The sequence below is a fragment of the Numida meleagris genome, chromosome 2 (genome assembly GCF_002078875.1).
Source record: "Numida meleagris isolate 19003 breed g44 Domestic line chromosome 2, NumMel1.0, whole genome shotgun sequence".
In the NCBI taxonomy this organism is placed as follows: Eukaryota; Metazoa; Chordata; class Aves; order Galliformes; family Numididae; genus Numida; species Numida meleagris.
In genome coordinates, this window is record NC_034410.1 from 13,586,295 (window position 1) to 13,608,619 (window position 22,325).

The 22,325-nt window shown below is 41.5% G+C and overlaps 1 protein-coding gene and 1 long non-coding RNA gene across 4 annotated transcripts in view; one reads left to right on the forward strand and one right to left on the reverse strand.

The window, feature by feature from the left end:
• Positions 1–22,325, forward strand: part of EPC1 (enhancer of polycomb homolog 1) — a 44,825-nt gene that overhangs the window by 18,905 nt on the left and 3,595 nt on the right. For 2 of the 3 annotated variants that reach the window (XM_021388880.1, XM_021388882.1), the window contains exons 2-10: positions 4,314–4,473; positions 5,845–5,990; positions 6,076–6,282; positions 6,672–6,820; positions 8,083–8,239; positions 9,536–9,712; positions 9,816–9,905; positions 9,991–10,139; positions 11,402–11,754. In XM_021388880.1, coding sequence (XP_021244555.1) covers positions 4,314–4,473; positions 5,845–5,990; positions 6,076–6,282; positions 6,672–6,820; positions 8,083–8,239; positions 9,536–9,712; positions 9,816–9,905; positions 9,991–10,139; positions 11,402–11,754 — 1,588 coding nt within the window. The remainder of the gene's footprint in view (positions 1–4,313; positions 4,474–5,844; positions 5,991–6,075; positions 6,283–6,671; positions 6,821–8,082; positions 8,240–9,535; positions 9,713–9,815; positions 9,906–9,990; positions 10,140–11,401; positions 11,755–22,325) is intronic. The other variant, XM_021388881.1, reaches the window with a different exon arrangement.
• On the reverse strand, positions 10,867–14,264 carry LOC110394837. The gene is made up of 2 exons (XR_002435955.1): positions 14,176–14,264; positions 10,867–11,175 (listed from the first exon to the last, which is right to left on the reverse strand). It is a non-coding gene; the product is annotated as an uncharacterized LOC110394837 (long non-coding RNA).

Consider the following 22,325-nt stretch of genomic DNA (forward strand, 5'->3'; position numbering starts at 1 on the left):
AACTTGGAATCCAACGATCTTGTTGCCAAAAACTGAGTATTACCAAAAGGAGCAAGGGAGCAAATAGTGCTTATTCCCAGTTTCCACCCTCGGCTCAGTTCTGCTCGCAGATGCGTGCCTGCTTGCAGTCGGGTGGGACCGGAGCTACGGCACGCTGCCGTCTGCTGTTCAGTTACCACAGTGTAAGAAGCTGTGTGTGCACGGAGCACGTGTGGCATATATGGCTTTTATGTAGGAATGCTAGAAACACAACTTGCTCAAGTACTAAACTTCTTTCTGAAGAATTAAACTTGTGTTCCTGTGTTATCGCTTGAGAGAGGTCTTGTTGCTCCTCAGATCAGAACTGAATAGAAACTGCAGCTCTGTGCTCAGCTGCTCTGTGAGCTGCAGTAATCCTGCTTTGCCGGGTGCCCTCAGTGCTGCCTTCATGCCTTAGATTGTCTTTATACTCTTCGATATTATAGAGCATAAATGCCGTACTGATACAGTGAAAGTGCATGCAAGTGACAAATATTGCATCTTAAGAATTAATAGGAAGACTACGGAATCAAGGACGGTGTTCATATATCAATTTAGCTTAGAAAACTTAGGAAGTACGTTGTATCTTGCTGTGTTTTGGGTAATCAGAGGGAAAGTTGCCGTTTCAGTGAGCTGTTCTTGTAGACTTAAATTAGAAGAAAATCAGAGGAGAGAAAAAAAGGAGGAAATAGTTGTTGAGCTTCTGCTTGTTTAAACAACTAGCAGAGTAATCTGAAGCGCAGTGGTGAGCGTTGGAATTCTGACTGCCCAGATACCTTTCTGCGCAGGAATCCAGGGGTGCAGTGCCGTGCTCATGGCTGGGAGCTGCACAACACAAAGCTGCTTCCTCAGTGCTGCTCTGGGTGCTGCAGCCCTTCTGCTCTGGAGCTGTCCAACCTCATGGTGAGCCATGACAGGGAGCTTACCTGATGAGAAGTGGGCTGGGGGAGACTTTTCGCTTTGGTTGAACTCTCTGATTAGCCCCAAAGAAATTGGGTGAGCGTCGGTGTCGGCACAAGGTAGAAGGAATGCGGTTTGAGGAAAGGTGCCGCTGCTCTGAAATCAGCAGATCAGATTGGCATCATAGCACAACTTCCAAGGCTGTATTTCCTTCATGTCAGGAAGAAGAAACAGTAGTAGACAATAGTACATCTCGTAACTACTTGTTAAACAGAGGGGATGTATGAAAGATTTGAGGGAAGCAAACCAAGGGAGGGAAGGAACTGCTAACTTGTGTGTTCTTCAGTGGTTTGGTCTGGGTTGTACTAAAAAGACAGGGAGTTGCAGTCTGTTCTGGTGTCGCTTTGATAAGAAGGGTCAGTTAGCACAAGAACCTGCATGTGTGGAAACGAGGGAGTTGGAATAAATAATGCATGAATGTGAAAGTGAAAGGTTTGTCTCAGAAAAAGGAACAAGGTGGTAAGCAGTTAACCTGCATACTCACAGCTAAGAAGGAAATACTGTATTTGTTCTAAGAGGAATTCTTGATGGTACTTGATGCTGAGCTGGTTAAATGTATGTCCAACATTGCTTTTCATGAGTTTTAGGTTTTATCGCCCTCAGAATTCTTTTTTTCTAAAAGGACAAACTTTAATGTAATGATGAAGCTAAGCAACTTTGGCTGGCTGCTGCCAGAGGGGATTGTCTCTCTCTTCCTCCCTCCCCTTCATCTCCCAGAGCCAGTTGTCAGAGCACTAATTGCTTTCAGGGGAACAACAGGAGCGAGCTGCTGCTCAGTCCATTCGCTTCCCTAAGCTGTCATGGATCAGCCTGGTGCAAGGCGGCGATAATAGAGAATGACAGTGAGGGGACAAGACCACACCTCGTGGTAGCCAGCTGTTACCCGGGTTTCCTTCTGACATGACAGCTGCAGCCTTGGAGCTTGGCTTAGCCACCTGAAATTCACATCAGGGCTTCAAAGAAACAGTCAGAAACAATTTCACAACTCTTTGAGACTTTCTGAAGGATGGGTGATGAACCAGAGGACAAGGGGAAGGCCCTGCAGTGGCACTGCTTTCAAGACTGTTGGAAAGGTGGGAGCTGGGGGGATCTGCACAGCCAGCTTCACTGCACGCTGTGGGGCGTATGGGTAAGCAGGAAGTGTTTGGCCCAGTAATCACCGGGAAGATACTAGTCTCTTTGTGAACAAAAATAGGAGTTTTTCGGATGGGAAACCAGGTTAATCCAGTACAGTTTCTTTCTGTGGCAGGCTGAGACTTGCTGGATATTTGCACTTGATTTGGTCTTTCATTCTGTTATGCAATGAACAGAAACAGTACCATAGAAACTGGTGGTGTAGGGAAAGTATATCTGGTTGGAAAACTGTACTTGGACATGGATACTCAAGGCCAAGGATCCATTGGATTTGTGAAGAGCTCTGTCTTAAAATGCTTGTTGCTGGGTTCGGGAAAGATTTGGTCTGCAGTGTCTGTGTAGTAAACCAACATAACATCAAGGGCAGCTGGCCTGATTGATTCAGAGCCATTCTGGCAAACTGAGGAAACCGCTGCACTTTAAAGCTCCAGTTTCAGATCAGTGAAGTGTTGCATTTGAGTGGGAGGAATCAGCTGTGCAGCCACAGTGGAGAATTAGTACAGAATAGAAACTAGAAGCTGTCGTAGGCTGGCTGGCTGTAGTTTTTAACATGCTTTTGTGCTGAAAAATGAGCTTCCAGAGTTGCCATCACACCTGGTGATGTTTATTGTCAGGAGTGAGGTGGCCGGGCCACCAGCTGACTTGTTGAAGCTGGGTGCGGTGTCACTGTTACTAATTTCTGTCCAAACATGAGAATATGGGGAGTAGGGAGGTCGTCTTTTCTGTTCATAGAGCCTCTTGTGATTAGAAAAAGCAAGTCAAGAACTCACTTTAGGTGCTTTATCTCCCTCATGGCTGAGGTTTACCAAATGCTAGAGGATCAAAAAAGTCCTGTGAGTTTTGTTTGTGACTGTGTGATGCCGTATTCCCACAGTCAGTCTCTTCTCATAGAGAGATGGCTTAACAGGGGACAGATGTGAACAAACTCTGCAGCTTGTTTGAAGGAAATGATGAGCTAAAACCCCTGTGAATTCTTGCAACAGAACTACACCTTGCAGCAGGTTTTAGTTTGAGGCTTTCCTCTGGCTCTGCAGTTTACTATAAAGCAAATTTTTACAATTTCTAATGTGATTTCACATGAAGGGTCTTAATTGCTTGTATTGTACTAGATGGGGGTAAACTGAAGTCTGACAAAGGCGTAAAAAGATGATGCAGCTGAACGCTGGTAGGTTCTTACTTCACTTGTGGAATTGGTTGCCCTCTCCCCCTGCCCTTTTGCTGTAGTTGTTGGCTTAAGTGTTTCAGTAACCAGCATCATAGCATCCCACTGGTAGATAGCTGGAAGGGCACAGCTGCTGCTGCATTGGCTTACTGCACCTGGGAAGAATAGTTGGAGAGCAGAAAGCTACAAAAATGCTTTGCTGCTAGGGAAGAAGTACAATGTTACATTGTGGGTAGGCCATTGGTAGGGGTGTGTGTGTGTGCTTGTTGCTGCTTGCTGTCTTGACAGACCCACAGGAAAGATGAAGTGCATTTGAATAGTAGTGTTAGAAGGTTCTAGGATTTTGCAGTGTTGCTGACCTGTTACTCAGACTGTGGTAGCAGTTGCAAATGGAATTTACCTTTAAGCTTGAGAAACTGCTGTTACTTTCTGACAGTTCATTATTCTCATTGTGGTGGTTTATAGTTCAGTGTTAAGCGTTGATGGGTTAGGGGGTGAAAAAGGAGGGTGATGTAAAACACTGCAGTAAGCAAGAATCATTTGTCTGGGTTAACAGGATAAACAGTTGTTTATTTTCATCATAGAAGATGATGGCTGGACTACTTTCTGTTTTACTTTCTGTTTTTCTGTCATCAGTGACAACAAATGGCATTAGCAAATAACAGGAAAGAAAAAACTGTATCTGTCTGCAGCTACTTGTTACAATCTGTATGTCTCATCAATCTGTAATGTCTTTCCAGAAATATTTAAGTATGGATTTATGTGGTGTGGTGTGCCAAGAACATGCGACTTAGTTTAGTAACTGAAGCCTGGTTTGTTTAGTGTAGGAGGGAGAGCTCCACCTACTGGAAAAACCTATGAGTTGATAGAGCATGTTTGGAATGAAGCGTTTGTTAAACAGGTTTCTTATGTCTGGTCTCAGGGTTTGGGAATTAGAGCATTTGTGAAGAAATAGATATCTCTCAAATTTTAAAGTCTGAGCTCTGAAAATACACTCTCAGCTTTTTTATATTGACTTCTTTTTTTTTTTCTTTAATAGGAACATCATCTCCAACGGGCTATCTCAGCACAACAAGTATATGGAGAGAAGAGGGATAACATGGTTATACCAGTCCCAGAAGCAGAAAGTAATATTGCATACTATGAATCTATATATCCTGGAGAATTCAAAATGCCAAAGCAGCTGATTCACATACAGCGTAAGTAAAGCAGATGTTGGATTCTACACCAGGAGCTTTATTTTACCAGCAGTTAAGATATCTCTTAAATGCCTTCTGAGCTCCTGTCAAGACTAGCTTGTGAGAATTGATTTCTTCCTGCATTTAAGGGAGTGCATCCTTCCTGTCATGCCTCTTCTGAGGTATACTAAGCTCTTGATCAAGAGGTAGATGATGTGTCTTTCTGTGTCTATATGTTAATAGTTTGATATTAGGAATTTCTCTGAGTTGCATATGTGTTAGGATGCTGTTGGTGTTGGAACATAGTAGCTACTCTGCTTGGATGTGGACCTTGACATGAGCGCGTTACTTTGTACAAGTTATGAAATCATTATAAAATAAATATATTGCAGAATTCTGCCACGTAGTGTAATTAGCAGAATTTAAAAAGTAATATCAGTTGTGCATAAACATAGGCATAGTTATGCCTAAATCACTGGTTTAATGTCAGGCTTCTGTGTCAATCTGAGCTTCAGTAATAAGCTAAAGTAGGAGCAGGGCAGCATGCTCTTATAAGCAAATGGGGATACTAATACTAGGAGTCTTACGTGCTGATCCTAAGGTACAGTTTTTTCACTCTTTCCTTATCTACTAGTGGTCTCTCAGTTGCTATGACAACGTTCAACAGCATTTTCTAAAAGCACGTCATACTTTCACGATGTGAAATGCACACTTAAGAAATGAACAATTCTTAGAAACCAAAGCAGTTTGCACGAGGCTGAGAACTGGGGAGATACTGTTCTGGATGCTGAATGCTGTATTTTCAGAGGATGTTGTGGAAAACCTGAACAGCTTGTTCTGCAAAACTTGATGTATATTTGAAGGTTCCCTGCCACGTTGCGTGGACCATGCAGTTGGACTAGTTTGGTCTGACATCTTTAGGTCACCACAGTCCCTGAGAACGTTAGTGAGGTCTCATACAGTGTGCACTTAGTACTCTAGGAGTACCTCTGAAATGCATTTCAGCTGGAGTCTTAACTTCTGACGGTCAGAGTGGATGCTACAACATGTAAAATTATAGAACGTGAGACAGTAGTGAAAAGTTTAATCAATCCAGCAAGTTCTCACTGAAAGAAGTGAGGTAGAAAACCTCTGAATGTTCTGGATGCTATAAAGTTTTCATTCATTAATAAAAAGCAGGTTCAAGTAGATATCAGTTTCTATCCTTGATCTCAGTTGTGTATTTTATTTCAATAAAAAGGCAGATGCTTCTTCTAAGTAGTATTACCACACTGTTCAAACATTATTTTGGTTTTGTCTTCAGAAGAATCTGGCATGTGCTCTGGACGCTGCTATTAAAACAAAACATTTCTGTAGTAAAACTGTGACTTGAGCTTAATTTGTATCATCCAGCTTTTAGTTTGGACGCTGAGCAGCCGGATTATGACATGGATTCAGAAGATGAGGTCTTTGTCAATAAGTTGAAGAAAAGAATGGATATTTCTCCTTTGCAATTTGAAGAGATGATAGACCGACTAGAAAAGGGCAGCGGTCAGCAGGTATGATGTTGCTTTGAATTAAAAATGTGAAATATGCACTGTCTGTAACGCCATATGACAATGACGTACTGGGTTTTACATTTAGCCAGTCAGCCTGCAAGAGGCCAAACTGTTGCTGAAAGAAGATGATGAATTGATCAGAGAAGTATACGAGTACTGGATTAAAAAGAGGAAAAACTGTCGAGGTCCCTCTCTTATCCCAGCAGTGAAACAAGAGAAGCGAGATGGCTCCAGCACAAATGATCCTTATGTTGCTTTTAGAAGACGAACAGAAAAGATGCAGACAAGGAAAGTAAGTAGCCTCATACTTCCTTGTCGCTTGTTTCTCTTCCTTCTATTCCCTCTCAAAAAGTAGCTTATCTAAAGAGACAAACTTGTTAGGTGGTGCAAAATAGTAAAAGTTGGCTTTTTTGTTTGTTTTTTTCCCCTTTAATTGGCAAGGGAAAAAAAGATGAACCACTTTAGACCAGCTGTTGAAGGAAGCTTGTATTTGTTATTTTTATTCACTAATTGTATGCTGAACTTGTGATGGTGGTAAGCTGTAGCTTATTGGTAGATGCATATGTTTCTTTTCATTTGCTTTAGCATGTGGTTAAAAAAAAAAAATATTTACAGTTTACTTTAGTTCAGCTTATGTAATTTAAGTGATGTGGGAAAACATAAAACGCTTTGTATCTGCAGAATCGAAAAAATGATGAAGCATCTTACGAGAAAATGCTTAAACTGCGTCGAGATCTAAGTCGTGCAGTAACCATCCTGGAGATGATCAAGAGAAGGGAAAAAAGCAAGAGGGAGTTGCTGCATTTAACACTGGAAATTATCGAAAAGAGGTAATGCTTATTGCAAATGTGCTGCAGAAAGCTCTGGAAACTACTCTACATTCCCATTCCTGTGAATATTTTATAAAATATGAGAGATTATTTTAAAATAAAAATTTGACTTTTTCTACTGTTAACAGTATAGCATATTTTCATTTATGGCTCTGAAGGGCAAAATTGAATTTAGGGAGTCACTCAGTGAAAAAGCAGACTGCCACCTTAATCTGCATTGTTCTTTGTGTGTTCAAACGTTTCTATCTTATGTCCTGTGTATTGTGTAGGAAGGAAGATCATAGCTTCAGGTAAATTCCTTTGGAAATAGATATGTTAAACTTAACCGCATAGATTAAGGAATATCCTCTTGAGGTAAACAAACAGGCATTTCATACAGCATAACGTACTGTTCTGCGAGTCATCTCCAACTTGTGTTTCTTTTGACATCCTGTTTGACAGCAGTGCAGAAGACCAAATGTTCCACTTTGTCAGCTGTCACTTTCCGAATGAACTGAGAATCACATTTGAAATGTGGAGTTGTTCTTTTAGCAGTTGATGTTTAGAATCTGAATGGACTTCTCAAATTGAAATGTCCACATTTGAAAACTTAAAATGTTTTAAGTCAGTACCTTAAAGCTCTGAAACTAACTTTTCATGATATAGTTTGAGTTCTTGGGAACACAAGTTGAGTATCTCTGTCCTTTCTACCAGGTGCTCTTTTTTTCAAGCACTGACCACATCTCGTAGAGTTAGAGAGGGGAGAGATCCACTAGCTAGTTTAAGGAAGTAAGCTCTTGAACACAAAAATGACTTAAAAACTGACCTTCAAATTAGCATTTCACACAGGTCTTGAAATGCAATACATTTCACGGTTCTGCATCTTATAAAACTGTTATTATGCAAGAAAAGTGGATTTGTGAATAAGGCGCTCTGCCTCACTGCTGAACAATTTTTATGCAGTAGATTTCTGTTTTTATAATGGTACTGTCCCCAGGTAAGGAGGGAAAGAACCTGTCCTGTTCTTCTTCAGGTTTTTGTTTCCACTTCTTCCCTTTGCATTATCTTTGGGGTGTGTTAGTTAGCCTTGTCTTTGTCAGAACTAGGTATTGCAGTAAAAATTTGCACACTGTTATTCTCCTCTGCAGCAGTAATTTTTGAACTTGTTCCTGGCTTCCTGGAAGTCCTTTTACCCCAATTGCAAGTATTGTTATTCTGTGTTTAACTGTCGCATGTTTTTGTGTTATAAATACTTTAATTTAAAAAAATCACTCTGATTTCAGGTATAATTTGGGTGATTACAGTGGAGAGATCGTGTCTGAGGTCATGGCACAGCGGCAGCCAATGAAACCTACCTATGCTATTCCCATCATTCCTGTGACTAACAGCAGTCCTTTCAAACATCAAGAAACTATGGAACTGAAAGAATATAAAGTTAAAGTGAGTAATGTCAATAACCAAGTTATTATATGCTGTGATATAAGCAACCTACAGCATTTTAGGATATGACTGCAGAAAACGTTCTTAATTGGGTGGGAGACGGGAGCTTTTGGGTGCTGGAAATAGACTAGCAAAGCTACAATAGAAGTAAAGTGTCTTGTTCCGTTGGAGTGATAGAAACCTAGAAACTAAAGGAGTCCTCAGGTCAGAAACAAAGGGAGTTTAGATGAACTACAGACAGAAGAACACATGCAGTTGTATTAAATTTTTGCACTGGTTGATACTAATGTTTTAATCTGATACTGTCCCTAAAGTTAGGGTATTCTGAACAAAGCTGTATTTGTTACCTTGATATTCAGTAAAGATAGCACTGATAAGGTAAAACCCTTAGTATGTTGTAAATTTATGAAGCTGTTTTAATCTAGAGGTTTGCTTGATTCAGTGTATTTATTTCAATGTGACCTGCTGATACGCTTAGTGTGCTGGGTGTCTTTGGATGGTTTTGTATTTAAGTAAAGTATCGGTTAGTTACTGAGTTACCTGAACAGCATTTTCTTCTTGCTGTTGGCTTTGTGCCATGCATAACATTGCTACAGTACCAACAACTTAGCGTATTAAATACACCGCAAAACAGCAGAAAAGCTGAAGTGTAATTGAGCTTTAAACAGATTTCTTGTACCTTAAGAATGTCCAAGTACTGTTTGATATCTGACAGGATAGTTTTGAGTCAGTCCGTGCTTCCACTGATGGCAGGATTTGTATTTGAGGCTGCTGGAGTGTACTCATCTGTGAGCGATGCTGGGTTGATGTGGTGTCTCACGTGCTTGAAAGAAGCATGTTTCTTGGAAACTTGGGAATTGCATTTTAACCTGCATGGGGAAATAAGTCTAATTTTTGTTTTTGGGGATTCTGGGTATCCTTGAAGTTCAGCTTCCGCCTTTTAAAGCATTATTTGGTTCTTGATTCCCTATCACTGCATAAACACCTGTGTATGTTAGTCTGACCCTGTTATGTACATTCTGGTCTACTTCCCCAAAGTAGCGCGTTCACCTTCACCACAGGTGTTCTATCTGGGATGGTGATAGAGCAAATGGTGCTTAATTCCGCCTTACGTTTTAAACAGTTCAGTTATTAGAAGAGAAGTAGGAACATTCTTGAAAGGTCTGCTTGTGTTGCTGTTAAGATGTTAGAGTGATGATTTTACTGTTTAGTTTGCTTACGTGGTAGTTTCAGAGAGCTCCTTTTGTAGTCTAATTTACTTGTGTGTGTAAATATTTGCTGCTTTTTTCCTTGCAGCAGGATAAATCTGATGTTATTCGACCCAAAAGAAAGTATGAGAAGAAGCCAAAAGTCTTACCTTCGTCTGCTGCTGCTACTCCTCAACAGACGAGTCCTGCTGCACTGCCAGTCTTTAATGCTAAAGATCTGAATCAGTATGATTTCCCTAGCTCGGATGAAGAACCACTCTCCCAGGTAGGATCTCTAGATTTCTCCCCTGCTGTTAGGGGAAAAAATAGAAGTAAAACTCATGGACTCACTAATACCTGTCCATGCCCATCCTGCTCACGTTTTACAGGTTTTGTCTGGTTCTTCGGAGGCTGAGGAGGAGAACGATCCCGATGGTCCTTTTGCCTTCCGTCGGAAAGCAGGCTGTCAGTACTATGCTGTAAGTGGAATTTCCTCATGTGCGATAAGACAGAGCGTTGTTGTCAGGAAAGTTTATGTGTTTAATTGTCTGTAATTATTTTAAGCCTCATTTAGACCAACCTGGCAACTGGCCATGGAGTAGCCCTAAAGAGGGAAGATTAGGAGATGTGCGTTACAGATACTGCTTAACCACTCTGACAGTACCCCAGAGGTGCATTGGGCTTGCACGAAGGCGGATCGGCCGTGGCGGAAGGTAAGTGCTACCTAATTGTTGTGATTAGTTCTGTTTGTTTTCACTTTAATAAGTGTGTGTGTGTATATATATGTGTATATATACTGTTACATATACATAGATATATCAGTATGTATATATATCAGTAAGTTGTCTTTGAAAAGAGCAAAGATTAAAAAGTGCAAAACAGGCAAAAAAAAAAAAAAAAACCCTCAACCCTGAAGATGTCACAGAAGTTGATCTCTTAAGTTCTTCCATGTGACAGTTTCCCCAGCAGATTAATGTCTCCATTTCTTTAGTGGAAGCTGCTTTAATACTGCTTGCTGAAAAGTTTCTCGGCTTTCTTTATTGTCAGCGCTGCTGTGTTCTGAGTTGAAAACAAATGTATGGTTTTAGTTGTAGTTGTTTCATATTTAAGTGATTGACATAGTTTAAGACAACATACTGTATTTGGAGGTTGAAATAAGAGATTTTTGATGAAAATGCTTTTTGTTTAGTGTAGTCCTGCTGTAGAGGGGGATTTTTAAAAGTGAAAGTAACTTACATTTTACACGTTACCAAAAAGCTTAGATTCAAGACTGTTACTTCAAGCATTGTACTTTTGAGCTACTGTAATGATTGAAAAGTTATAAATCACTTAGTGTAACGTGCACTTCTGTAGACATTGGGTATCTTGGTGTTGGTTTTCCAGTCTTTTTAATCATATTTTGGGGGAAAAAAAGTAAGAATGTGATTTGTCATTCAGATCTGCTTAGAACCTCATGGTGTATTAGCAAGTCATGTTAGGAGCTGCAGGCTCTCACTGGCCTTTTGCAGGGTGATTGGGATGTGATAGCTTTTGGCACATGGTGGAATGATGGTAGATGTGCCGACACACATCAGTAAAGCACCTAAATTGAATTTGCTGTAAGAGGGCACTGAGTTACTTAAGCAATTTCGGTGTCCATTTTTATTGTACTCCAGAAATCTTCAAACCTGATGGAAGATTTCAGCAACTGATGTTGCAGTGCCTCAATAGATCTTCCGTGGTGTACATCAGGTATTAAGACGGTAAAAGCTGGAATATACACGGGAAGAGAAACCTAAATGTACTGCTTCCTGTGAAGTACTAAATATATAGTCATGCTTCCAGTGCCTGCTTTCAAAGGCTGCACGTTCTAGAATGACTTTGGTTTCTTCTGCTTTACCTATGTCTTCCCCAAGCGCACATGGCAAGCTGGTAACTTCCTTGGTGTTCTCCTTTGGTATTTGCCACTGTGTAATTCTGCGTTGTTTTCTTTTAGGGTGCTACTAGACAGAGCGCATTCGGACTACGATAATACATTTCATCAGCTGGATTTGGAAATGCTTTCCTCATCACAACACTCTTCAATCAGTCAATTTGCCAATACCTCAGAAACAAATACCTCGGACAAATCTTTCTCGAAAGACCTCAGTCAGATCCTAGTCAATATCAAATCATGTAGATGGCGGCATTTTAGGCCTCGGACACCATCCCTACATGACAGTGACAATGACGAACTCTCCTGTAGGAAACTATACAGGGGTATAAATCGAACAGGCACAGCACAACCTGGGACCCAGACATGCAGTACCTCTATACAAAGTAAAAGTAGCAGTGGTTCAGCACATTTTGGTATGTTTACATTGACAAACTTGCTTTTAGAAATACTAAACTTGGCTCAGAGAATCCTGAATATGGTTAGGTCTTGCATACTTTACTTTGATGGTAGCAGCCTATCTTTTATCGTTGCTGCACAGAATGCTTAATTCTTAGTTACTGCCGACAGTAGCGTAATGCATCTCAAATTTATGCACACTGCCTTGGTATGTAGTTACAATTTTAGAAACGTAGCGGTTTAGAAACAGTATTGTATAGGGTTAAAGTTATCCTGGAATATCTGAACTTTGAAAATTAAAAGTACTTTGATTTAAATGTTGGTACAAACATTACGTTCCAGATTTTTTGTAGTGTGACGGTGGTTTGGCTAAAGTGTTTGCATTTGAACTCCCAGCGTGCTTATGAATTCTCATCTGGGCATAGTAAAACTAAATACCATTTGCCATCCAGAAAGTAACCGAACCAACCCCCATCAGTGCTGTGCACATTGCTCATGCTCAGCTGAGCTCTCAGATGTGGTATTGTTGTTGGAACTGAAATAGTGTCGGATACCATCCCTGTATTGGGCTCATCACAGTGAGAGGCTGGTGCTTATGTGGTTAGTGTACAACTTAAGTAACTTCACTTTTGATCGGTTAAATCTCACCTTTTTATAGAAAGGGAACTGACATGGGTTTCTTTTTTATTTTTGTTGCTTTTTAAAAAACAAATAATTTTAAAGTTTTGGAATTTTTAAGGAAGCTCTGAAATCATGTTTTCCCTTTCACTTCAAGTTACAATTTTGGGGGGAAAAAAGCAACTGGAGAACATAAGAGTAAGGTGGATGTAGATGCATATGCTCAACTTCCCAGATTGTGGAATGTTTTGGGGGCTTGCTCGAAGATATTCTGGTATTTGATTTATCCTCCTTTTCTCCAGTATATTTTGTCCATTTCCTTGTCTTAGTTCCTTGCACCCCCTTGTTTTTCCTGAAAACGGTTCCTTGCGTTTTCAGAATTATTGGACGACTTTATTCTGCTCCCTTCTTTCATGCTTCCTCTCCATGCTGTCCTAGAGTAGGTCCTTATCCCCACCACCACCTTCCACCCATTCTTTCTTTTATGACTCTTCATGCAGGGAAATGTGTTAGGGCTAGAGCTGGTGGTTGTGATCTAAGTGTGGCTTTTGGTGTTTGAATTCAGGCCCTTCTCTCAAATGATGTTTCAGATCAGTAAACCAGGTCTAGAACTGGAGTGTCATCTGCCTAATGCTCTGTCTGAACTTCACTACAATGAAAAGGAAACTGTGCAATGATAGTTTATCCTCTGTAAATATTCTCTGAAATGTTGATAGGCAATACATATATTTGGAAATGAGACTTAAAAAAAGTGGATTGAATTCAAAGCATATATCTGTGTGTATATGCATACATAAACACTCTTGAAGAATCTTGTATTCCTTAAATAGATGGTTAAAATACTTCCTGAGTTAGAGGTAAGGAAGTGGAATTATTTATGGTGATGAGTTCTGTACCAAGTTTAATTACATGGCTGTGTGTTGAAGCATGTGGGAAAGTGATCTGTATGTATAAGTGCCTGGCATATTGTGTTCATTTGTGCTTGGAATTCTATAGAGATGGTTTATCGGTGTAAAATAAGGAAATACTGAGAGCTTTAAAATTGTGGAGTTTAGATTCATGTGTATTTACTAGATGTTAGATACAGGAGTGATGTACTCCATAAGAACTAAAGCTAATCCGAATTATTTAAATACTGAGTGTTTATCTGAATACTTGAAACAAGTTCCTACAATCTCTCGATAGTCATGTTAGCAGTGTGGTGAGGTAGATTGTATTCTTGGAATTATTCATAATCTTAATTGGATTCCTGAAGTTGTATTTCTTCTGTTTATATGTGGGGTAATGATGGTTATCTAGGATTAGGAGTTTGAAACCAGCATGCAACTAGTTCACCTTGGTGCCATTCTGTTTCCCAGTGTTCTTCTTTCAGGCTCCTAAAGGCTTTGAGACATGTTGTCTGTACAGATCACAGTTACAAGTGTTCGTATGTCTCAGTGTGAGTTCAGCCTCCTCAGAGGTGCATGTCAGTTGGAGCTGCAGCTGCTGAGTTACATTTTCTAACCTGTAGCAAATACCATGGAGACTGTGAAGTACCTAGCATCTGTTCTAAAATAGCTCCGGTATTGCTTCAGATCACAGCCCTACAGGGTGTCCCTGTTCCTTGTTCTTAGCTGTTTTTAAAGCATGGAGATTATTGTGAGTGTGGATTCCTTTAAAGCTTTTAATTTTGTTTTAGTTTTCAGTTCTCTCTGTTTTTCAGATTTGTTTAAGTCAGTAGGGCTCCTGGTCAGATAATGATGATTAAAGCATCTCAGGTTTTAAAAAGCCTTTCATTTCTTCACTGCTGCCCTGAGTTCTAGTCAAACCAAATAGCTTACCTTTGTGGTTAAGTTTGTCTTGAGATTCTGTAGTGGTTAGCAGAGGTGGCCATGTTGCTGTGCTCCATCACGTGGTGTGCTTTATCCAGTTCCAGATCAAAGAAGCTTGCAGAAATCTTGAGTATTTTCCACCTGGAACAGTCCAGAAAAAAATGCTGCTGATGTCTATAAACTGCTGTGGAAGACACTGTTTTCTGAGTCTGCCATACGTGGCCAGCACGGGCAAGAAGCTGAGATGGTGCGTGAGGTCATAAAAGCTGTGCTGTGACATGCCCTTCTTCTACAGCTACGGGAAGCTTTGGTTTTCGTCCTGAAGACCCGGAGAAAGGTTTCTTCAAAGAGCAAGGAGGTGATTTGGGATGATTTTGCACCTGAAGAAGCAGGAGCTGTTCTGATACTGGTTGTCAAACTGCTCAGCATTTTAAATGTATTAAAAAGAAGTACAGAAGACGTAGTTGTTACTGTGAGATTTTCTGTGTCAACTGAGAAAGGGATGTGTTAAATCCCTGACAAGTTACGTGGAAGCATGGCTTGTACTACGCTCACCTTGTGCGGAAGGTTCGGCAGCAGGATCAAGTAGCCAGGAAAAGTAGCATCACCTTCAAAGAGGGTGGTCCCTTCTCATCTTGCTGAAGAATTGGAAAAGACACTTCTTAACCTTCTAACAAGAAGCTGACAAAAGGATTTTCAGGCATATATTACCCAGAGCACCGCTAAAATGCAGGCAAGAGCATAAAAACGTGGTTCTGTTGGAGGACTGACTGTTCAGTGGGGAGAACTGTTCACTCTGAATAAAATGAACAAAAATAAGTAAGGAGCCAGTACGGATGAGTCTAATTGTGTGTCTGGATTGAAGTCTTTAAGACGTGGCTCTTGCATATCTTAATAGTTTGGAGTATGCAATAGGAGGGAGTGTTCATCTGAACTATGTGTGTGCCAGAAGTTCATTTTTCCATGTTGAGTTGATTGATCCAGTTAACCAGGCAAGTGGCAGGCAGATGGCCGTCTTCACACTGCGTCGAGTTCTAGAGACTTCCTTCTGCAAGCTTGTTATCAAAGCCTCCTTTTGCTGCTTGAATGTCTGTGTCTAGTAATCACAAGTTTGAGACCCTTTCAGCTGTCTTGTGTGGATGGTTCATGTCCCAGCCTTGTGTTTAATGGCCAGACCAGAGACATCTGTTAGTGGTGGAAGATGAGAGGCTCTGCAGTAAGGCCGGGCTTCTGTGATGCATTCTGTTCTTTTCTGCCTTTTCCTCACGGAGAAGCTGGGTCTCTTTGGTATGGTCTGCACGTCTGCTTAGTCTGTTTGCTGAATTCGTGGAACTTTCTTTGAGAGGAAGCCTGAGTGTTTTGGCAGGAGCCTTACTGAAAATTCTTAGCATCTCTAATACCAGAGATAACTACTTTACATGCAAAGCTAGAGACAGAATATCATTAAAGAATCCGGAATAGCTTACCTTGCCTTTCCTTTCTTGTAAACTGGGGAGGTAGGTAACTTGCTACAAGTTGTTTGTTGGTATTCGGCACCTTAGTATTTGGGAATTTCATAGACACAGTATGTATCCCAGTAAGCTTTGATGGTTTTCAGAAGCAAGTTAAGATATGCAAAAAAGCAAGTTGGCCTGTGCACACTAAAGGGTCTAGCAGGATGGTGAGCTGTGCTTTCATTTCCCAAATGTGTTTGTAGCATTCCTGTCTCCAGTTCTGTAGTGATGCTTGATGGATCACTACTAGTTATTGGTAGTTACGGTGCTTATAGTGTTCTCGGTAAGGGTAACTGCTGCTCTTCCTGTTCCCTGTTGCCTCCTACCTCCAGCAAAAGCACCCTTTCCTAGAAGGAAGCTAGAGGAAACTTCTCCATCTCTTTGGCGGTTCCTCATTCCAGAGCAGTAGGACCTGCCGTGATTTTTGTTGCTTTTGTGCTATCACTGGCTCTTCAGGTCTTTATTTAACTCTTGTATTTGTAGTAGTTTCCGCACTGCTGTCTGCTTTACTGTTTTCGCTTTTCCAGATACCTGTTTTCATACGGGAGGGAAAACCTGGTCAGTAAGAATACTGACATTTTTAACAGCTCCTTTCAGTTACCACTGGAGCTTAACATTCTTAGCCCCTCTGTGGTCGAGATGTTGAGATCCTAGCTGAAGAAGCAATGAGCTCAAAATTAGATGCACCTTGGGAATAGCAGAGGTGTTCGTAGCCTGCCTTAGGCTTAGCTGAAGGAGGAGATCTTGAGAAGAAAACCTTTTCTTCTGGGAAATGCTGTGACCTGGGGTAGGGGTGTATGACTGGTGCTTACTGAAACATTTGCACACTTGTCTCTTTGCAGAGACTTCGTAGTTGCACTACTTCTTGCTCAGCTTGGAGTCAGCTAGAGTAAGACCTTGCTCTGAATTGTTGGGTCTGTGTAAATTGTGAGACTTTGTCTGCATTCCATGCACGGATGGTCACATGTTGACGGTAGAGTAAGCTGTGTGTATCTCAAGTACCCGTGGTGTTTCTCAGCAAATTCGTATAAAGGATGATGGGCAGCCAGATATCAATGCATAGCAAGCATTTCTGGCTTTTATTCAGTGGTGAGCAGTAAAAACCCTTGTTTAGTCATTATTTTTTTTTAGTGTTTTCCTACCGCTGGGTAAGGGAGTACATGTATACATCCGGCATCTAGTTTATAACTTGTACCTCTAGAATTCTGGAGTTCTGACAGTAGGAACTTGAGGCTGAGTTCTGTTGGGCTGAAATATAATGCTGTTTTAGGAGTAGTCAGAGGCTTAATAATTGATGTTCTCATAGTGTCTTAATAATGCCCTGTTTAAGTAAATCAATCTTGAACTTCTTTTCAGAAAGTGAAACATCCTTGGGCCTGGTGCATCAAATACTAAATCACACTGATGGCTCAGAGTCACTCCAGTCTTCTGAATTCACTGGAGAGAACTTGTTATGCAGTAGAATGTTTTTAACCAGGCAATATAAGCCAGACAACATCTCTCATAAGACAAATGTGATGTTCTGGATTAGGTAGTATTGTGTGTTATGTTTGCTTTGCGTGCACTTCGGTGTTAGTAACTGATTGTTCCCTTGAACAGCAGAGATGTGGTGCTCTTGTGTACTTCTGTTAGGAAAGCACTGTAACAGGAGGTACAGTTGTCCTTCCCGTGCAGTTTAGCAGTTCAGTAGTTAGAGACTTCATCATTTGGAAGCTTTGGTTATGTGATCTTTTACCTTTTCACCTGACCATCACCTCAGCCCGAAGGGTCAGGGAGTGCAGTACTCTGGAAGGATGGTTATAGAGGTGTTTTACCCCCAGTATGATCTTAATGCTTCAGTTTTCCTACTGAAATCTTCTTGTGAGAGCAGATACTTAAATAGATGTTATGAAGCGGTTGCTTTTTGTAATGACTGAATATCTAGATCTTCAGGTACTTGATGGGCCTGAAGCATTTCCTGAATGGTTTAATCAGAGTATTTTTAATGCAGGTTAAAAAAGGGAGATGCTAGCAGAGGGACTGGGAGTTCTCGCATGTTTTCTGCTCTTCAGGATACATTTTTCTGGTACTTAGGAAGCTGGTCCTCGCAGTCATTCTAAGTCTGTACTTTCCTGCTTCAGGGAATCAGAGTAACAGTGAGCAGGGCCTCGCAGTAACACTGCAGGGGTAGTCAGGAGTGGGGCTGTGGCTGTTAGGAAGCCAAGGCAGCTCTTTGGGATTTCTTCCTTGCACAGACGCTGCAGCCAACCATCCTTCTGAGTGGCTTCACCCACTTCTGGGAAAGACTCGCCATTGCAGAGAAACAAAACACAGGCTGTGGTTTTCTGAGGCTGGTGCACACTACGTGCTGTAGTAAAATGAGGTAGCCCTGTTGTGTGCTGCACTGTAAAACTGCTGAGAACTATAGATGCTTGGCAGAACTGCTGCCAGCATCACTGTGAATCTGTGTTCTGAAGACAGTGCTCCTTGAGTACCAGCATCCCACCGTGTTTAGAAGAGATGTTAAGAATCACGCAATCCAAAGATACTATTCAGTGGCTTGATTTGAAAAAGAAATTGATCTGTAACTGCATATCAGGAAGATAGTATGCATCTCTGTCACTTAAATGATGATAGGAAGAGCATGCTGCTAGGGAGCCAGTTGAGTAGTGTGCTGTTAAATCCTGTGCAGTAACTCCAGTTTTTGTAACTGTTGCTCAGGAGATATTAAATAAATCTGTAAGCAGTCATCTATTCTGTCAGTCATGGTCAGTAACTGTAATGTTTCTTTCCATGTATTCCTGGCTGGAAGCTCCCGGGATGGAAGGTCAGGAGAGGAGCTGGGCAGCTCCTTATGTGAGCGACTCCAGGCATCTCGGAGAACGGGCAGTTGTGACAGTTCAGATTTCAGGAAATGATGGTGTTCTTACCTGTGTTGGTGGTTAAGATTTGGTTGGACTCTGCGTAGGGAATGAAACTGTTTTGTTAGTCTCTATTTTGGTAAATTCTGTAGTATGAGGTAGTCTAAAAATGCCCTAATCTTAGCATTGTGGCTCCAGCATGCTGGGTGAGAAGATTCTGTAAATGCTGCGTTCCTGTCTAGGGCTGCTGAAGTAATAATTTAAGTCTCGTGTGTCGTCTTTAACCATCAGCAGTTACATTTTCGCTCTTTTTTTCCTTTCCTTTTTTTTTTTTTTTTTTGACTTGAAGCTCTTAATTTCAGCAGTCGCTGTTGTTCAGCTATCTGTTTCTTTATTATTTTTTTTTAAGTATTGAGGGTGTCAGGTAATGTGAGGAGCATGTAGCTGTGTAGCAGTGCTTTTCTGAGTCAGCTGAAGCGTGGCTGGTAGTTGAAGCGCATAGGGAAGGCGTGGGTTCTCTGTTTGCCTGCTGCTTTGTTTCTCTTTTTCCAGAGAGGTGATGACCAGCAGATGATTACGAATGAAAATGACATTCATGCTGTTCACCAGTATTCTTTGACATGAGTGAAAGGTTTTCAGTTGTGCGCTTGCTCTCCTATAGAAGAAAAACGCAAAGTGATAATAAAATTCTAGGAAAACGAACTTAAGAGACTGTATTTTTAATTACTAGTTTTTCTAGAAAAAGTGATGCTAACCAGATACCAAGTTTGGCACCTGGGCAAGTACATCTATGCTATTTGCAGGCAAGAAAAATGTGTTCTCTACAGTAGATAAAGTTAACCCATAATGAGCAGCTGTGTTTTTCTGGCCTGCAGTGCGTTCTACTTCAGTCTCTTTTCAGAAGGGCACCTGAACCCTCAGCAGGTCCTGGAGAAGTTCAGGGCTGTGCCTGCGGGTGCACGCGGTCAGCACAGGCCTGGTTCCACCACGCCGCTGCGTGTAGGATCTCACCAGAAGGCCTCCCCAGTTCCAGCCACAGCTGTGTGCTACAGAAAACAAGTGTGGAAGGGTGAAGTGGTGGATGTGCTTGCACATGAAGTACATGTGAACGTTTTTTTGTATGAAAATGTTAATTTTCAGAAACAGATAAAGCCTCACCATCAGCAGGCTTAGATTTGAACTGGAATGCATAATGCAGACTGTACAGAGAGCAGGATGGGAAGAAACCTTGTAAGAGTGTGAGTGAGTAAATGGCAAGTCTCAGCAGAAGGGGATAAAATTCACTGTCCTAGTTTGCAAGTCTCCAGGAGAAGTAGTGGTGAAGCTCGGTTTGGGTTCTCAGTGATGTCCGTAATGTTTCTAGTAAAACTGTCAGGATAGCGTGTCTTTGCACGTAGCGTGGAGAGGGGAGAGCTACCTTCACCCTTCTGGGATGTGAACAGATCTGACTATGCTGTGGGATGGAAAAGGAATATCAGTCCAGTTATTTTTAGGATGTTGTAGCATGTGGCCATCCTTCATGGGCAGCGTTTTGGCTTCTAAATCAGTCACAAGTGATTAATTCAGAATGTCACGGTGAATCTCTGATGGAGTTGTAAATGCTATTTTGAAAAGCCTTAGTGAGTTTTTGCCTTCAGTGCCAGAGACAGAAAAAAACGTTGCTGAATGTTCTAACTTACATTTAAAAACCCCAGCAGCGTGCCTGGGTGTGCTGTCAGGGATGATGGGCGTGCAGGCATTCCCGTTGTGAGCTGAGGCTGCCCTCCGTGGTGCTGGATATTTAAGCACAAGTGAGAGAAGCAATTGGATGCAGATGAGGATGTGGCAGTCCTAGCAGGGCGTTTGTTACTTCTGTGCCTGGGTGACTGCTCCATGTGGCAGAAGGGAGCAGCCAGCAGGATGGCAGGCTGCTTGGCAAAGTAGTGCAGTCATGCGCAGTTTGAAAGTGCTGTTCTTGGAGATGTCACTTCGGGAAGAATTATACTGAAGGAATATCCTAAATAATTGCTGTGCTAAACATAGCTTGTCTCAGAGAATTCCATTTACTATGTTTCTTCCAAAATAAAGCAGTATTTTTGGAGTTGGTTAAGCCAAAATCTGAAATGCACTTAAAGCTTGAATCCTTGAACTGGCTGTTGCGAAGTGTCACTGCACCATCTCAGTTGGGTGCGTGCTGATACGGCAGTGGGCATTTTTCATCTTTGGATTCAAAGATGAGATGCGCCCTTTTTTGCCCATTTTCCTCTTTGGCAGTCTGGGAGTTAAGTTTGCTGCAACTGTTTGTAAGCAGTGTTTGCCCAGTCATCATGTGGGGTAAAATCCTGTGCTGCTGATCCATGGAGCCTTCACTAGTGGGAGCGTTGTCAGCTGAGCCCCACAGATCTGGAGTCGTAAGGTTTTTAAAGCATTAAATTTAGTTGCCACTAACTGAGAAATGGAAGTGAGGAATCCATCCGTACCAGAGCAGCTTCTTGGTGTATCAGCCTCCACTGTGGTTTGCTTCCTTAGCTTTCTGCATGCTGATCTTTGTGGTGAAGGTTCTTGCTCTAACTGCTCTGTTTTCTGATAATTAAAAAAAAAAAAAAAAAGCCTGTTAGCAGGTGGCGGTGGTTTTCTTTATGTACAGTAGAACTAAAATGTGAACAGCCAACTCTGCATGTTTGGGTTGTGAATTCTAGAGTACTTCTTTCCTTAGGAGTATTGATAAGGGACATTAATAATAAGCTGTTCCCCTAAATGTGACTTCAGAATGTGAAGTGAAGCCAGCTGAAGGGAGATGTAGCTGTGAGAATCGTGGGAATTGATTTATCGCCTAGGGTGGTATGAGCCTGCTTCATTCCTGCTTGCTGAAGAATGTTACTGAAACACAAAACAGGCACCTGAACGTAATAGCTGAATTTGGGATTTCAAGTGCAGAGATAGCAAAGTACAAGTAAAAAGGTAGTGCTGTTTCCAGTGCATTTAAAAAAAAAAAAAGGTTTGGAACAGCGTTGTACAACAACAAAATCACAAGTACACTGGAAAAAAGCATGTTCTGCAGTTTGTCTCCAGATATGAATTCTTCTTGCTTAGCAGTTTCTCTTGACCTGTTGTTCAGGTTTATGTGTAGGCTGCTTCTCCTGTATCTGGAAGCAGGAGATGGTTTTAGTTCTGATAGAAACAGGTTTTCTGAAGGTGAGCAGACCTGGGAGAGATGAGCAGGCAGTGATTGCAGTTTGTGAACAAGATGGAAGTGCGGTGGGATTTGTTGCCATACAACAGTGAGCTCTTCTGAAAGTGCAGGCTCTGATGTATTCTAGGAGTGTGAATGCCGCTCGCAGCGCTTATTTGGGAGCATCTCTGCAATCCAGTGGTAAAATTGAAGGAGAATCTTGATCTTGTGTCATTGGCTGAATTAGTAAAGGCAGGCGGATTCCAGGTTTGAGTTGCTTTGAAATTGGAAGCAGACATTCGTTCGTTTAGGAACTGTAAATTGAGAAAAACAAAAGATGTTAGCCTTTCATGAAGCTAGCCAATTAACTAATGACGCTCTTGTTCTCCATTGGGCATCCCCTCTGCGTGTGCCCAGACAATGCTGTTCTTAGAAATAGCTTCTTTTCTGAACTGGCTGGGTAAAATGGTAGCGGATTTGTCATGCACTGAATTCTGGGTCACCCTTCAAAGATTTTAGGGAAGAATGGGGATCGTAGTGGAGTTAGAACCTTGCCCAGTGTAGAGTCTTCAGCTAAACATAAAACAGAAATATTTCACTTGACTTGCTCCCTTCGAGCCATCATCTGGGGGACTGAAAACGTTGTAGCTTCACATACAGTTCCCCCTTTTTGTA